Source organism: Crinia signifera, chromosome 6 (assembly GCF_055691185.1).
Source record: "Crinia signifera chromosome 6, ASM5569118v1, whole genome shotgun sequence".
NCBI classification, from domain to species: Eukaryota; Metazoa; Chordata; class Amphibia; order Anura; family Myobatrachidae; genus Crinia; species Crinia signifera.
The window spans coordinates 36,436,725-36,455,169 of record NC_139222.1 but is presented as its reverse complement, the minus strand read 5'-3'; the positions used below and the strand labels follow the sequence as shown (position 1 = coordinate 36,455,169).

General features: G+C 45.0%; 1 protein-coding gene across 1 annotated transcript in view; it reads left to right on the top strand.

Annotated features, from left to right (window-relative positions):
• LOC146007545 (uncharacterized) overlaps positions 1–18,445 on the top strand; it is a 125,112-nt gene that overhangs the window by 94,356 nt on the left and 12,311 nt on the right. The window contains exons 10-12 of the mRNA XM_083145980.1: positions 11,945–12,023; positions 14,216–14,323; positions 15,562–15,688. Coding sequence (XP_083002106.1) covers positions 11,945–12,023; positions 14,216–14,323; positions 15,562–15,688 — 314 coding nt within the window. The remainder of the gene's footprint in view (positions 1–11,944; positions 12,024–14,215; positions 14,324–15,561; positions 15,689–18,445) is intronic.

Sequence of the window (18,445 nt, the reverse complement as noted above, 5' to 3'; positions counted from 1 at the left end):
CAGAAAAGGAGGCGTGGGGCCGCCTGTTGCCTGGGTAATGAGTGAGCAGTCTTCAGAAATGCGTATGGGGTACACAGACCAACAATACAGGAATCGAGGAGTGTGTCGCACCATGATAGCCAGGCTTTCTACTATGGTGTATTCCGCGGGAGCCACACTCTATTGCCACGTGGCACCAGACAATAAGAGTAGTCAGGCGGCTACTCTGGCAGCAGGATTCCCACAAGTGGGCAGGTGGCAACAGTGGGAGTTCCAGCCGGTGTGACATCCCTCCTGGTTCTTTATATGTCTGATCATCTACCTCTTTAGCAATGAATATGGCAGAAACCAGATTTTATTTCATTTACAATAAACAAAAATCACTTTAAATGTATATTGTAGGTCTCAAAGTGTAAAGTCTTTTTGTATAAAGGGGGCGTTGCTTTGCAGAAATTAATGCGGATTCAAAGCTATGCCCCATTTCGCTGCTGGTCGGCATGGCCAGTGCTCTGAGCGCTCCTGGCCATGCCCCCTGTCCCTCTGTCTCCTGTGAATAGACCCAACTACCCCCCCTCACCGCAGGACGACACTGCCAGCCGAGGGCAGGATGCGGGACAGTCACCAAAACTCGTGTCCCGGGGAAATAGGGACAGATTGGAGGTATGTAATGTCGACAAGAGAATATCGACATCCAAAAAGCTTCTAAATATTAAAAGAGGTGATGTTGCCCGTAGCAACCAATAAAATTCTGTCTGTCGTTTCTCTATGGCATCCTACAAAATAATAGATATAATTGGATTGGTTGCTATGGGCAACTTCCCCTTTTTTCATTTTTAGAAGCTTTAGCAAATTTACCCCACAGAGTGCTGACTGTTATGAAGCGCCTGATTCAGGTTGGCTCGCTCTTTAGCGAATTCGTTCCGGGTACCGATGTTGCGTATGAGTAAAATTACGCATGTGCAGACCCGATGTGCAAATGCCTTCGGGGCGGGGGGGGGGGGGGGGTCAAATTACTGCCTTCTCCAGGGTCACCAAATTCCTAGTTTGTGGCTTATTTGTTAGAAATCGAAGCATACATGCCAGGCACTAGGACCCAGTATGCTGCAGCCATCTTGTCACTTCTGACCCAGCTTACACAGTACTATATAAGAATCTAAAGAATCTACATGGAGGAAACACAACTCAAGCTCCAGTAAGATCTGTAATATAAACAACACTGCACCGTTATGCGCTAGCAGCATATGCCTAATAAATAAAACAATTAGGCTCCAATAAAGGGGTACCGAAAAGGGAAACGCACTGGTGCACAAAATTAATTTATTAACAAATGCACTCACAATGATAAAAGAAACAAAGCATATCTACCACTAAAGTGGTACTGAAGAATGTCCAGGATCCCGGCTAAGAATCGAATGACCACCTGGCAAAACAAGGTACTTACCAGGAACTTAAGGTAAGTCCATCTGCAGCAGGTCAACAGCCAGTCCAGGAGAATAAATAACAGTGTATTAACGCATTTCGAACCACAAGGGTTCTTCATCAGAAGTAATATTGCCCTGTAACCTGGTCTCTTATTTATACCCATAATGCATTGGATCACTCCACCCACAGTGGATGGCGAAAAAGGCGCCAAAATGGCGTGGACCGGAAATTCATGGGCTCACCGTCTGCTTCCGCCGTTAGTCATCATCCCAAAAGCTGTCATCACCGGAAGTTGGCACAGCCGGAAGTCAGGCGGCGGGACAAGCTGTCAGATCTTATTTCCATTCCACATGCAGTCAGATGTAATAAAATCATTTATATAAGTTTTGCAAATTGTAAAACTGCTGCTACTTGATCTTTTCTTATCTTCTAAGCTGCTTCTTACTAGTTTATCCTTCAGGGATTTATTTGGTACTTGTGTAATATCTGGGCGCCCGATTTTGTCATTGTATTGCATCACATTGCATCGCATCGCATCGCATTGCAATGCATGCAATATAGTGGCATACAATTCATTCAATGCGATTTTTCATTGTAAAGACCTGATTTTTAATTGTATAGTCACCCATGGGTGATTTCATACCCCCACTATCCAACTACGCATGGAGTTGATTTTATATAGTGTGGTGAGCCAGAAGCGTGGCGAGCCCCGCGAGGGGACGCAGAATACGTGTAAAGTAATCCGCTCGCCACGCTTCAGGCTTGGTGGCTCGCTGCGCTCGCCACACTATATAAAATCAACTCCATGCGTAGTTGGATACTGGGGGTATGAAATCACCCATGGCTGACTATACAATTAAAAATTGGGTTTTTACATTGAAAAATTGCATTGCATTGCATCGCATCGCATGCCTTAAGTAGTGGCATGCAATGAAAAAATCGGGCGCCCAGATAATACACAAGTACCATTTATTTATTTATTTATTTATTTATTAACAGTTTCTTATATAGCGCATACATATTCCGCAGCGCTTTACAGAGTATAGTTGAACATTCACATCAGTCCCTGCCCCAGTGGAGCTTACAATCTATATTCCCTACCACATGTACACGCACACACAGACATTCTAGGGTTAATTTTGTTGGAAGCCAATTGACCTACCAGTATATTTTTGGATTGTGGAAGGAAACTGGAGTACCCGGAGGAAACCTACGCAAGCACGGGGAGAATATACAAACTCCGCACAGTTACGCCATGGTGGGAATCAAACCCATAACCTCAGCGCTGTGAGGCAGTAATGCTAACCATTACACCATCCGTGATGGTGTAATGTTAAAATTATTATCATTTAAAATTGTTCAAATTTCAGTCAATGACTCCTTCGTAAAAAGAGGATCGTCCATAAAAAGAGGATGTTGTCAATAAAACTGACCCAGGACACCAGGTCTGCCCACAGAATGCCTCCCTGCCATATTACTAGATTTTTCCAATATGCCATAAACAGGTTGGAGTAACTGGGGGCAAACCTAGTGCCCATTGCGGTCCCCATTGTCTGCAAGTAGTAGCCACCATTAAAATAGAAATAATTGTTGACAAGGATAAATTAAATACTTTTTAAAATAAATTCTTTAAGATCTTCATTATACTCCATAAAATCCAAAAAGTATTTAACCGCCTGTAAACCACTTTCAATTTCTATCACTGCATATAAAGTACTAACATTCGCACTTACTAAAAATTGATCAGAGCCCCAATCATATTGGTCTAATTTTATTAGTACATCCTTAGTGTCTTTTAGGTACGCTTTAGTTGTTTTCACTATCGGCTGTAGGTAAACATCAACTACAGCCAAAAGGTTAGATGTTATGCTGTTCATACCAAACACTATAGGGCGACCCAGGGGGATTCTTCTCATCCTTGTATATTTTTGGGAGCACATAGATCGTGGGAATCGAAAGTTCTACAATATTGATAAACTCATACTATGACTTAGTGATAAATTTTTTTTTGATAAATCACTTTCTGTCAAGGTTTTTAAATCTCTTATAATTCTATGGGTGGATCACTATGTGACTTCATATTCTTTTTTAGTAAGGTTGGGCCTGTAATTGTTTCTTTGTTCCAGCAATTTATCTGAGTCTTCACTAACCATTTTACTAAAACATTCTATGTAGCTCCCTTTTTGGTAAGCCGGATAGAATGTCGACTTATTTTTGAACAGTGGTCTGGATGGATCTCCAGTCTCACTGCTCAAAGTTGAAGTGTCTTCCTTATTACAGAAAAAATTCATTAAAGTGATTTTACGCACACATTTATGTTTATCTATATACATTTGAAAGGGATCTACAGAACTGGTTGGCGCATATTTTAAACCTTTTAATAGTACTGATTTTTCTACTTCACTGAGTGGTCTATTACTTAAATTGAACAATTGACTCTCTTCAACATGATTTCTACTATGAATCATTTCTGTTTCATTGGTATCATTTGGTGATGACTCAACTATTCTGTCACTCAGGTCAGTTTTTTTGGGGGGGTGGCCATTTTTTTAATTCCACCCCTTTTGGTTTTCATTAATCTTCCCTGGGGACGTCTGTCCCATTATAAAAAAATAATCAGGGAGGAGGCGTCATCTATCAGGGGTTCATACCAATTTTGGGTTTCAGGATACCCTCTATCTTTTATATCTTTATTAAACCTCCTTTTTTTTATAATGATTATAAGACGGTGGGGTGGAGAGTTGGTCGCCTTTTCTAGGGTAATGCTTAATCCTGGATTTTGTAACCTGTTTCTTCCCTAGGATCAAACTGTAGTTTTAAAGGGGCATTTTTTTCGTCTACATTTTGGTACTACTGTATCCCGATTTTGATTTTTATTATTATTAGTCCACTTCCTGTTTCTAAACTGTGTATTTCTATCGACTATATTTTCAACTTTTTTATTTGGAGATTTTTTGCTCTGTTTGGACTCAGTGACTCTCTATGAAACTTTTGGGATTTTTTGTCACTCAAAAATTTGGTTTCTTTTTCCAACTTATTGATAATTTGTGTTTCTTTTTCATTACAGTCTTCTACATTTTTAAAAGGTATGACATTCTCATGTACGTTTTCTATTTCTTCATTAAGAGTATCAAAGGTATGTCTCCTTTCTTTCAACATTTAATTCAATAAGTGGTACTTGTGTAGTTTGGCGGCGCCCATCGCATCGCATACCATAAGGCATACGATGGTATGTGATGCGACGCGATATCGCGCGATATTGTACAATGCCATACAATTTTAAAATTGTATGACATTGTATATGGCATACAATGCCATACAATGCGATGCAATGCGATTAAACATTGTATAAGCACCCTAATGGGTGCTTACAATGTTAAATGCACCCCCCCCCGCCACCCCCCCCCTCCCACTATAAACGTGAACCCGAAGCGTGGCGAGCGCAGCGGTACGTGTCCTTCGACCTTTTCATACCCCCACTATCCACGTCGGCGTGGAGATGAGAATAGAAAGTGTGGCGAGCGCAGCGGACGCGGATACCTGTGAAGGCCGCGAGGGGACTCCGATACCTGTGAAGGTATCCGCGTGCGCTCGCCACTCTTCGGGCTCGGTGGCTCGCTGCGCTCGCCACACTTTCTATTCTCATCTCCACGCCGACGTGGATAGTGGGGGTATGAAAAGGTCGAAGGACGCGTACCGCTGCGCTCGCCACGCTTCGGGTTCACATTTATAGTGGGGAAGTGGCGGGGGGGGTGCATTTAACATTGTAAGCACCCATTAGGGTGCTTATACAATGTTTAATCGCATCGCATCGCATTGTATGGCATTGTATGCCATATACAATGTCATACAATTTTAAAATTGTATGGCATTGTACAATATCGCGCGATATCGCGTCGCATCGCATACCATCGTATGCCTTATGGTATGCGATGCGATGGGCGCCGCCAAACTACACAAGTACCACTTATTCTCAACTCCACGCCGACGTGGATAGTGGGGGTATGAAAAGGTCGGAGGACGCGTACCGCTGCCCCTCACGGGCTCGCTGCACTCGCCACGCTTCGGGTTCACGTTTATAGTGGGGGGGTGGCGTGGGGGTGCATTTAACATTGTAAGCACCCATTACGGTGCTTAAAAGCACCCTTTAGGGTGCTTATACAATCTTTCATCGTATAGGGGGCAAAAATCACGTCGCATCGCATGCCATCGGGTGCATGGCATGCGATGCGATTAAAACATCGCGCGATGGAAATCGGGGGCGCCGCCAAAATACCCAAGTACCCAAGTACCCAATAACTATTTGGGAGCAGTTACATAGTATACTTTCCCACTCTTTCTTAAATGTAGTATTCAAAGAGGCAAAAGAGGGAGGCTTGTAAATTCTCAAACCTTTTGGTATGAAACCCTCAATCTGGTATTTCTGCAGACTAATGAGGTGAGATTTAATAGGATCAGAGATTCAAAAAGTGAGAGATTTGGTAAGAAATCTCCAGGTTTTTTTAAAGCGGCAATCATTTACACTGCAAAACCAGTTTGATTTTGAAGTGTAAATGATTGCCGCTTTAAAAAAACCCTGTAGATTTCTTCCCAAATCTCTCACTTTCTGAATATCTCATCCTATTAAATCTCACCCATGATTCCCACCAAAGTCTATTTTCTTTAAGCATTTTTAACTCTAGTTGTTTTAATACATTGCTAAGATCCTCATCAACTATATTAATATCATGAGACTGTTCTCCAAACAAATCTAGAAGCAGTTCTCTCCTACTGGTTTTATAGGTAAACCTATTTGCAGCAAAAACATACACTTAGCAGCTTGGGAGATGTATAGAATCCCACTCGCTCGTCTTCCTCCATCACCAATGTGCATACAACAGTGAGTACGGCTGTAACTGCTGACTTCAACACCACTTGTTAAGTAAATAGGCCGTTCAAAGCTTGAGTAATCCTCTATTGTGTGCCTACATAACTCTGCAGATAACAACACCTGCCTGCACACACATCATTCCCAACATTATTTATACCCAAATGTGGCTGAGCGCAAATACTGGGAGAAAAAAATGTCCCTTGAATCCCGAAGAGAAGAAAAAACACAACGGTTCCTTAAAAAAACCTCCTTACTCGTACAAACTTTTCACATGAGCATATTGGTATTATTGGTAAGATCAAGATTTATAAAAGCTTGGAGAGATTGAACACTGTTAATTCAGGTTCATGGCAGGAAAGTCACTTAAAGTTGGCAAAGATGTTCTGATCAAACAAAACCAACAGGGAGACAAAGGTCCATCCAGTCTGTGTTTCGAGCGAACGGTCATTCCCAAAGTGTGTGCTCTTGTCCCTTCTCACTTCCTTATATCCCTAAAAAGCCTCAATGTCTCATTCATAATTGAAAACCGTGGGTTATTATATCTGGTTATCACATCATGGTAGCTGAAACAGTATGGCTGCCAGTGTTTCCTACTGTGTTTTTCAAATGCGTTCCACAACTCTCCGATCAGGATATGACATCATCATTTCTTAATCCAACATGGAGCTTCAACTCCTCCATAAGATTCGTATGCATTCCAAATTCTGTTATTAGTCATTAGTTATGGGGCAGTATTTTCTGGGAGGGTTGATTACCCACCCATTGAGGTGATGATACTGCCTCCACCCTGCCCCCATTACGGTGGTACAGCCAACTATCAGTCAATGAAAGGAATGCACCCAAAATAAATTACTGCACCAAAACGGGTGAGATGGCATACTTTTCTGCTTCAGAATAGGCAACAAACAATCACCAACTATAAGGGAGAGAGTGTGGGAATATTGGAACAAAAAAGGATCTGGCCCACAACACCAAACCTTTAAATAATGTCCGACATAGACACACCCCCTGCCGCAACATTACCCAGGCTAAGCTTAGTCATGTGATCTTCTTTTATTCCAGCCCTCATTTTAGAGTTTTGAACCAACTCATTTCCTATAGAAATCATTTGTTTTCTGTAATCAAAGTTATAGCTTATATTCAAAAATATACAAGAAAAACAAAAGGAGGTAGGTATAAACAGATAAATACAAATAAAAAATTTACATTTAAAAAACATCAGGTAAGGATCCGTTTCAGCTCAAATTTCACATTTAAGGCTAGTGTTCTTGAGGAATATACACTTCTCAGCATCTCGAGATTCAAAGGGGTTTCTGTAAGACTCCGTTAGGAAGGAGTATTGATTAGCAGATCGACAAGTCTGAGGTTGGCAAAACCATAGTCAACCACTAGAGGTCGACAGCATCTAGTTAGAGGTCTACTTGGTCGACTGAGCTAACTAGACGCTGTTAACCTCTAGTGGTGGACCCTTGCATTTTTGACCTAAGCCCCGTCGATCTGCCGTCTGGATACTGGAGTAACTCAGGGATAGGGGTCATAGGGTTCACTCAAGGTCGACAGGTCATAGGTCCACACATTAAAAAGACATGGCTTAGGACAAGAGGTTAACACAAGCAAAAGGTCGATATGGAAAACCTTTTCACCATGTTGACCTAAGGTATATCGATTTTTATCATGTGTCAACCTATGGCATGTCAACCAGTAGCGATCGTTCTCTTGATTGTCGACCTGCCGACTGCATCCCTAAATCAGGGGCATGTCCATTAGCTCAGAACACTGAAGAAAAGATAAGACGTGTAGCAGCACATTGTGTAAAATGCATATGTCTGAGGTTCCGCCCCCAGGGTGAGCCACGCCAGGTCCTAGTGCCTGCCAGCTACATGGCCAGTACAGAGGGATCCTCTTTAATAAGCAATTCTGGTATTAATCCAACAAACAATAATAAGTAACCATAAGACACACATCAGCAAGTACATGTGCCCATAGCTTTACGCAGATTACTATCTGGATGCCAGGACAGATTTGACTTAAACTCTATTTGGTATTTCGTAAGCCTTAAACTGGTTTAATATTTTACAAATGGTTTTGTCAATGAACATTATTCTTAAATCTTCCCTGAATATTCCCCACAAGAGATGCCTATGTCATTAGCACTGGCGGATTATAATCTAGATCCCCACCAAAGTGACCTGGAGCTGGGCTGCATTTGACAGAGGTAATGTGAGAGTCGTGTCATATGCATATCATGATCTGTGTTTGTCTATGTTTTTCTTCTGTGTATGCCTGGTGTCCTGTATAATGGCGCACCACCAATCAATGACTACAAGAACTATCCAAAAGTAGTCTCTCACATTTGTTCCATATAATTGCATAAAATATGTTTTTTTTGTCGGTGCGGATCCAACCAAACTCTGAAGTCTGGTGTCCTGTATGTCAGGCTATGTGCAGTGTCCTGCATTCTCTATGCAGTGTCCTGCGTGTGATACTGTGTGCTCTGTCCTCTGTGGTCTTTTGCATGTGATTCTGTGTGCTCTGTCCTGTCGGGTGCCGGTCGGGTTCCCGACAGTCATTTACCAGACGTCGGGATCCCTACTGTCAAAACGGCGACAGCCGGGTGCCCGACGGCCACCCACTATTTTCCCTCGTGGGGGTCCACAACACCCATAGACGGAGAATAGAATAGGTGGCACGCGTAGCGAGCCACCGTGCCCGCAGTGTTGCGAGCGCAGCGAGCCCGCAAGGGGCTTTTTTGCGCTCGCCATGCTGTCTGAGTACAGGCAGTCAAGATCCCGACGTCGGGCTAATGACTGTCGCGATCCCAACTGTCGGAGTCCCATACCACACCCGTCCTGTCTGGTCACTTGCATGTCATGCTACTGTATGTGCAGCAGGGTTGCATACTTTTAAAGTCTCTTTTCCGGGAGAAGCCTGGAGAGGAGACTGTCTGCAGCAGTTCCGGGGGGCGGGGCCTGATGTAGATGTCATGTAAATGACGTGACTTACGTCTTTAGCCCCGCCCCTCGAAAAGCCAGGAATCACAGTAATTTAGCCCTGCAGCCAGGGAGATTTGAGGGGTGCCACCGGTATCCGGGAGGGTTGCCCACCTTTTCATGTGGGCTAGTAGAAGTACTCGATTTTTGGGAGCCTCCCAGCCATTCCAGGAGGGTAGCCAACCCTGATGTGCAGTCTGGTGTCTGGTGTCCTGCATGTCATACTTGCCAACCCTCCCAGAATGGCCAGGAGGCTCTCAGAAATTGGGTCCTCCTTGGGGATGGCTATATCCAATCATGTGGGGAGCTCCTCTGGTGTTCAGGCCTAATTGGTTGAGGAGAGTCAGTATCGTGGAGGAGCCGCATGTGACGATAGAATAGAACCATACACAGAGCTCACTGATCTGTGCTTGGTTCTGTCAAAGTCGCCTGCCAGAAGCAGGTCTTTTTTCTCCCGATTTTTGGGATTTTTTGTTTAGGGTGTTATTTGAAAAATCGCACCCTATTACAATTGCGATTTTGATGTTTTGTATGAAAAAACAGGTACTTGTGTAGTTTCACGGCGCCAGTATGGCGCCGTGCGTCTGAGTCCCCTTGCGGGGCTCGCTTTGCTCGCCCACGCTGCGGGCTCGGTGGCTCGCTACGCTCGCCGCGCTATTTAAAATCAACTCCATGCCAACATGGATAGTGGGGGTATGAACTATCCATGTTGGCATGGAGTTAAGTTACTTTTTTAACATAGTTTGTGGCGAGCGTAGAACCCGGAAGTAGCACGGCGCCATGCTGGCGCCGTGAAACTACACAAGTACCAAAAAACATTTAGATGCGATTTTTACTGTGTGATTTTTTTTGGTCACTGCAAAACGTGCAGTTTTTATCACAAATCGCCCAATATCACATGTGCGATTTGCGGTAAATGTGACCTTCTGGCCATTTTTGATCAAAAACCGCACATGTTTGAAAATCACACCCTATTACATGGCACCCCAAGTGTTAAGGTGGCCATACATCAGAAAGATATTGTACCCAATCATACAATCTCAACTGATTGTAAGATGGATTGTATGCAGATTGTGTGCACATCTTGTGTACACAATCATGCAGTAGATGGATTGTATGATTGATTGTATGATCGATTGTGTGTAGATTGTGTGTCCAAAAACCACCAAGGACTGCCGGGGATTTCAAGGGAAATTGTACACAATCATGAGCGCAATCGATCTTAAGATCGATCTTTCTGATGTATGGCCAGCTTAAGTTCACTCTCTACCATGAGTTCTGCCTTCCCAAAAATCCCTCATATGGTCCAACAGAAAAGTGTCACTTTTGACAAAGTGACACAAAGTATGAGAAGAAAACTGACAGATGAAACCGTAGATTGTTCCCAAGCACTTTTTTATGTTTACACCCTGAAATTTGGAATGCAGCGCCGAGTGACAGGTAAGAATTTAGTAATCCACTTCCATCTGTCATATATACAATCAGTGGGTGCTACCCACTGATAACAGGCAGCTGGTTGGCTGAGAGACGGCCATTGTCTGCAAACCAGTGGCTTGTTACCATGATAGTGGCCACTGATTGGATCTGGCATAGATCTAGATGTGAGCCAATCCGAGGCCAGCAGAGGACATTTTGTCTTGTTTTCGGATCTGAACAAGACGGGAAGATGCAAAATGAGACTTAGAACTGGTATGTTCAAGTGCGTTCGATTTCCAGTAAAAATGACTACTAGTCCAAGCAGACTTATCTGCCGATGCCCAAGTTATGCTCTGCTAGGATGCTGTCATATCCATTACACGGCTCTCAGCAGATGGTTCTGGGTATTTACTAACCACTGTATGGCGGGGTTGCCTACCCTCCCGGAATGGCTGGGAGGCTCCCGAAAATCGAGTCCAGCTCCCGGACCCCCGGAAAGGTGGGCAACCCTCCAGGGTACCGGCGACACCCCCGAATCTCCCTGGCCACAGCGGTAAATTACCGCGATTTGCCATTTTTCTGGGGAGGGGCAGGGCTAAAGATGCAAATTTCATCATTTATCCCCACCCCTCCTCGAAGACGCGTGAATTACAAAATTTTCTTACTGGGGGTGGGACATCTACATTAGGCCAAGCCCTCCAAAGTGCTGCTGACGGTCTCCTCTCTGGGCTTCTCCTGGAGAGAAGACTTTAAAAGTAGGCAACGCTGCTGTATGGAACTCTTAAACGGGTGTGGTATGTTTCACTGACAGTCGGGATCCCGACAGTCATTATCCCGACGTCGGGATCCCGACTGGCTGGTGTCAGACAGCGTGGCCAGTGCAACAAAGCCCCTTGCGGGCTCGCTGCACTCGCTGCACTCGCCACGCTGCGGGCACGGTGGCGAGCTACGCTGGCCACCTATTCTATTCTCCTTTTATGGGGGTCGTGGACCCGGCCGTCGGTGTTTTAACAGTCGGGATCCCGACGTCGGGTTAATGACTGTCGGCTCGGCACCCCTCTTAAACACTCTAAAATGCAGTTTATGGGAACGTTGCCTTGGTGTGTGCAGGATACATGGAGTGGTTGCAATGTCTGCAATGAAGTGTTCAAGTTGCCAAAGATTATACAAAGTTTTTGCTACTATTACCAATAATTGATCTCAAAATTACATCTTGTTGTTGACTCTTTGTAGTCTTCCAATGTCACGTTCTGTACTGTGATTCTAGAATGCTCTACCTGACCTGTTCCTCCAAGCTGGCCGCACTGAGAAGACTCCTGGTCAGCAGCTTCCCTGAGTCACTGAAGGTAACATAACATTGTAGATTCCTACGGCTGACGTACTTGTTTTGTAATGCTGGGTATATGCTATACACTATGGTGGTTATTCTGGTTGGTTCGTTCGGATGCGAATTTGCATATTGGCGAGTCAACCAGAACCCGCCCACCATTCACACAGCGCCTACGTTCAAATGGCATGCGAATGGATGTTTAACATAAACACCCACCGCCAGTGGGAACCTCCCACATCTTTCAATGACAAACAGTAAACAGTTTGTCCATCGTGGGCGCACGCACCCAGCGTCTGCACATGCACAGAAATGCCTCTGGGCATGCGCAGATGCTAAACATCGCCCCTGTGCGAACATATATGGTCTACCCAACGGACCTGAATAAGGGACAGAATACTACCAAATGAAGATAATGTGGAGGACCCGGTCCAGGTTTTAGAGCAGCAGCAGGGAAACTGATGTAATCAGGGTTGGGCTGATTAAGCCGCACCTGTGCTCTTCTGATATAAGGGTTTCTAGGGCAGAGGGTCATTGCTCCTGATGGTGGTATAGCTGCCCAGGTGATAGGCCGGGGAGAGTGGGCTATGGTAGGGACCACTGGAGCTGGAGTGTTTGCACTATGCTGTGACACCTGTATACAGCAATGCTGTAACCATCCTTTCTTATGCTGATTACCTGGTAAGATGTTTCCCTGCTACAAAATAAAGACCAAGACTTCATCCTATCCAGTGTACGTGATCCCTTGCCACATTTATATCAGATAATGTTGGGACCCAAGACAGATCACAGTGACTATTGTGTATAGTGTATACCAGAGGCAGAACTACCATTGGTGCCACAGATGCAGTGCACCAGCCTGGGCCCCTGGGGACTAAGGCAGGGGTTAAGATCTGTGGGGGCCCTGGACAACAAAATTGTGGGAGCCCCCACAGACACACACACACCCGCACTCGCACATCCCCCCCCCCCCCCTCCAACGCAGACACATCCCCCCTCCGGGGAGGTTGGTACCTGGGCAGCACTGGGGGTCCCAGTGGTCTGAGCAGTCAGCGCCGTGGTCCCTGCAGTGTATGGGAAGTTAGCGGCGGGGTTCCGGCAACAGATGGGAACTAGTAGTGGTAGCAGTATTGGCTACTATTAGCTACTAGTGTTCCCATCTGCTGCAGGGACCACGCCGCTGACTTCCCATCTGCCTGTGGCAGGGACCCTGTCGCTGACCGCCCAGACCGATGCAGGGACCCCCTGCCCGTCTGCACTGCACCTGCATTCCCCGATCCCCCTGCTCAAGCACGGGCTCGAAAGGAGCCCCACACCAGCAGCAGTGCTGGTGTGGGGGCCCCTTATGTGTGGGGGCCCCGGGACGACCGCCCCTGTTGCCCCGTGCTTAATCCGCCACTGGACTAAGGGGTCAACTGCTTCCCCTATTACCCACTATATTTTCCTGTCACACTCTGCCTCCCAGTCTCTCCCTGTCATGTTCTGCCTCTCCCTGTCACCCACTGCCATGTTGTATATTGTAAACTTGGTTTGGGGTGGTGGAGGGGAGCACAAATTATATTTTTGTACATGGGCTCACCACCCACAAGTTCAGCCACTAGTGTATATCCTCAAATCCACCCAATTCATCATTTGACTAATTGGTTGGACTCATCGTTCCATTGGATGTGCTGCACGTCCAATGAGAAGATACCACAGATGATGCGGTTTTGTGTCAAGCATGTAACCATATATTGTGTTGTCTTGTGATGTGTCGTGTAATGTGTAATGGGTTTACAAGTAGTGGTTTTAATGGACATGCACCAAGCTGTAAACAGGAAACACTTTGGAAAGATCTATTCCAGGTGTAGGTGTTAATTCTATAGGGCTGTGTAAATTTTACCTCATATCTTATTTTTAATACTCAAATTTGTTTGATTACATTTGGGAAGATGGCACGTGGTACAGTGCCAGTCTTTGCTTTTACTGCATGGTGTCATCTTCTCATAGATGTCACTGGGAAGATGGCACCATGGAGGAAGAGGGACCTGCTTCTCATCACAAGCAAAGTATATTCTGTTTTTAGGCTGTGCAGTCCAGGAATCCTTTGGCCCATGGACCTGGGTGCACTGAACACACTAAATCCATTCTAAAAACCCTTCTGGTACTATATATAATAAATTAGAGATATGTATTTTATCTAAATATGTTCTTGTTATCTCCGTCACGCAGGTGTGTGGGGCTTTGCATCATGTCATCCACGATAACCCTTTCAGGCTACAGGTTCTGGTGGACCAGTGGCCAGACTTCACTTCTGTCATATGTCGTCCTCCACTGGAGGTGAGTTGAAAAACAAAGTAAGAGGTTTGTATGAATGTTTTTTTATACAGTATATTCTTGTAGGGAAGGCCATGGAATGGTTGACCATCGATTGCCTCCATTAACGGTGTTATTGGTACTTTACATCGACGGCATGAAACCATTGATGAAAATTATCAATGGGTCGAACCATCGATGGGCTTTTGGGACACAGTAACACAGCAGCTCAATCAGGGATAGGCTAAGTACATAGCAGCATGCAACTAGAAGAAAACATTGCCGAGTATTTGACATCAATGGTGCAGAAACATTGTACCTCTACCATCGATGACCATTGATGGTCAAAAGCCATCCCTCCCATCCTGTAATATTTACTGATGCTGGTTTTTTTTTGCCAAGAGACTGATCCAAGCACAGTACATCATTTCATGGGTTAACTTACAAAATTGCTACCACCAGAAACTGTTTGAGGACTCTTCTTGGGAACAACAGAGAAGAAAGGGGGAGTAACAATGACTAGCAAACCAAAGAAAGTTTAAAATACTTAGGCACTATGGTTGGTTTATGAAGTTCTATTCCAATACGACATGTTAAACGCTAGCTTGCTTCAGTAACATTGGGCAGACTTTCCATGAACTCCCCAATGTCCGCAACCCGAGAGAAAGAGAAAAGAGAAAGAAATCTTTCTTATCCATTTGAGCAGAGCGGGTTCACATGGGTGCTATCCTTTAGTGAGCACAGTGTGGCTACCACTTTGACCCATGCCCACCTTGCTGCACTCATGTAGCCTGGCCCAGGCGGCATTCAGGTGGCAGCAGGGTCATGTGATATAGTTGCACGGTTATGATGAGGCCAGTGTGTTGGGGGGGGGGGTGGTGGTGGTAGTGGTCCCTGGGTCAATATGTGGTTTTTCTTCTGTGGGGCAATGTTATTGGATGCCAGTGTGTTGGGAGGGTTGGCCTGGCAATTTGCAAGCCATTTGTCAATATAACCGATCCCAAATAGGGGCTGATGACTAGGAAGTAGATCTCTGTTAGTGAGTGTCAGGGCTTTGAACAGCATACTCTATTAAAGTCGCTGATTTGTAGTCATCAAAAAGAAATAAAACAGTGGTGAAGGAATCCGTGTACGTGATTCGTGATTCTACTACAAGGCTACTTTAACACACACTGGATAATGAATGCATTGTTTATATTTCAATAATTTTATTTGGGGCTTTAGTGTCCATTTCTAAACCCTATCTATCTAACCTATCCTAGGAAATGACAGATCCTTTAGATGCTTACACCAACACATACCATATCTTCAGTAAAGATGCACAGAGCCTGCACCAGATGCTACAAGATCCCCAGGCTGTAAACTGGAAGCAGGAGTTACAGATACAAGGTGAGTAGGGCACAGAGGGAGATGCATATTAATGATTTACTTGAAACAAGACCTGGAACCAAGAAATAAAATGTTGTAAAATAGTAAACAAATGAGAAGCAGTATTAGTCTACTATTGAGTACAGTTCTTAATATGCCAAGAGATATCAGTTGGGAGCTGGGACGTAGCAATGGCAAGGAGAGTGGAGTGTGGGCTCCAGGCGTCTGCTATGGCTATGATGCCAGCGCTGCTGCTGATCAAGGGGGAGGAAGGGAGGGAGGGAGATGCCGGCACTGCCAACCACGGAAGATGTAGAGGCATGGGGACTAGAGGGGGGGCCAGACAATGTTAAAAGGGAGCTGAATACTGGGAAGTGCCCACCCCCATCAGGTACCTCTGCAGAGTCTGGTTAGTGCTCACCCCCCCCTTCTCTCTCTCCCCTTCTGTCTATCACTCTCACTCATTTTTCCTGACACACTCATTCTCCTTGAGGCTGTCAATCTTTACCTGATGCTGTCACACCCTGATGCTCTATCTCCCTGATGCTGTCACTCTCTCCATGGTGATCTCCCTGATGCTGTCACTCTCTCTCCCTGATGCTTACACTCTCCCTTATGCTCTATCTCCCTCTATCTCTCCCTGACACTGTCAATTGATCTCCCTGATGCTGTCACTCTCTCCTTGACAGCCACACTCCTTGATTCTGATGCTCTCTTTCCCACTCTCTGTCCCTCCCTTTCTCCCTGACTTTTGCTCCCTGATGCTATCACTCTCTCCCTGATGCTATCACCCTCTCCCTGATGCTATCACCCTCTCTCTGATGCTGTCAGTCTCTCTCCCTGATGCTCTAATTCACTCTCCCTGATGCTCTTAATGACACTGTCACTCTCTCTCTCTCCCTGATGCTCTCCCTGGTGCTGTCACTCACTCTCCCTGTTGCTCTCCCTGATGCTGTTACTCTCGCTCTCTCCCTGGCATCCTTTTTGCCTATCACTCCAGTCACTTTTTTCTCCTGCAGTAGGAGGAGGGCATTCAAGATTTGCTATTGGACCTATAAATTCTAGGTACACCGCTGAACACTGCCCCTAGTATCAACAAATCCCTCTGGCAGTGCTGCGGAGAGAAGCCCATAGGCTGCTGCCCTGGCGGAGGGGCTTTAGTGCATATAAAAATACATTAAAATCCCTGATAATGGGGTTTATACCGCATTTTTGCTTTAGAGCATCCCGCCTATTGTGAGATAAGAGATGTATGTTGGTGTAGTTTGGTTTATGGTGTGTAAGTAAAAGTATTTTATATTGAATATAGTAGATGACCAATAACCAATTGAAGGACTGACGAAGGGAATCAGCAGACGAACATTTTTTTTACTAATACTTCTTGGTATGCTGGGAGGATTTATTTACTGTATTTATCTTGTTTAGAGTAACCCCTCCCTTTTAAGTACCTGAGGGGTATTACTATATTGACTAAGCAATATCTATTTTATATTGCTACAAATGTTGTCAGGATTTGCATAGAACTAATCCAACACCCAAAAAGTGGCTTTTTGGTTTTATGCCCAGGCATCACAATGGCATTCTTTTTGTAATCACAGGAAAGAATTGCTGCCACTAGTGGTTGACACAGAAACAACCTCATCAACCTCCTCATCATCAATATCTGTATGATTGTTAGATAGCACACAAATATCCCACTCATCCTGTTGTTCCTCCACATTAGCATCCTCAATTTTTATCATGACATCATAACCATGTTTACTTGTAATGCCATTCAGAAGGAGTTACAGTGTGATAAATGTCAGACTCATATACACTGTAGTTAATATGGACATCCACTAGACTCTCCTCAGGTAGTTGTGAATATACAGTCTGTACTTCAGCCTTAGTATTTTGGGGGGGCATTGTTTTTTTTTTTTTTTACATTGTGAACTATTTAGATTTCAGGTGCCCTTTTTTTAACTTTCTGACACCTTTGTTAGATTTTGTAGTACTATCATTACTGGCTGCAGCCACTGTACTTGGTTGCTGATCCTGCTCATTCATATTCACTCAAAGCACTTATATTAATACGGTGGCTGGCACCTAGTGAGTATGCTTCGCCCTGAACACATACAATATTTTATTTATGTATTTGACAACTTCACACTGCAACTCACACAGTGCTTAACAAACCCAGAGCCTGCCCTAGGCATTGGCAAACTAGACAAATGCCTTTGGCATTTAGAATACCTAGGGTCATGCAGCTCATACAACTGAGCCAGCAGCAGTGGAAGCACCAGTGCTGAGAGCAGAGACAGTGGGGGCAGCAGCAGGTGGTAATGAAAATAGCCAACTTCCCTGGAGAAAGGCTGGTGTTTATGCCCAGCTCCAGCAGCTCCTCCTTCTATGGGCCTATGCAAAGTCCAGCAGAATGTGAAATATTGGGCCTTATTCTGGTTGGTGCGGCCGGGCCGTACGCGTACGTCCCAGGGTTTTTCATGATCTGCGCATGTGCAGATACGCTAATGCGCCGGCGCGAACACTCCACAACGCTCACGGCCGGGCTCTCAACGTGCGAAAAAACCTGTACGCGAGTGTACGGGTAATGGGGCGGCATAGGGGCGTGTTGATGGGAGCGGCCGAAATAATGAGGGAAAATGGGCGTAAATATGGGCGTACACGGGGGTGTGCACCAAAAATGAGCGGTGCTACTACCGCACGATCGACTAAGGCACCGTTCATTTCGGACACCAAACAGGCGGCCGCCAACCGCCAGCTCAAACCACCCCTACAGAT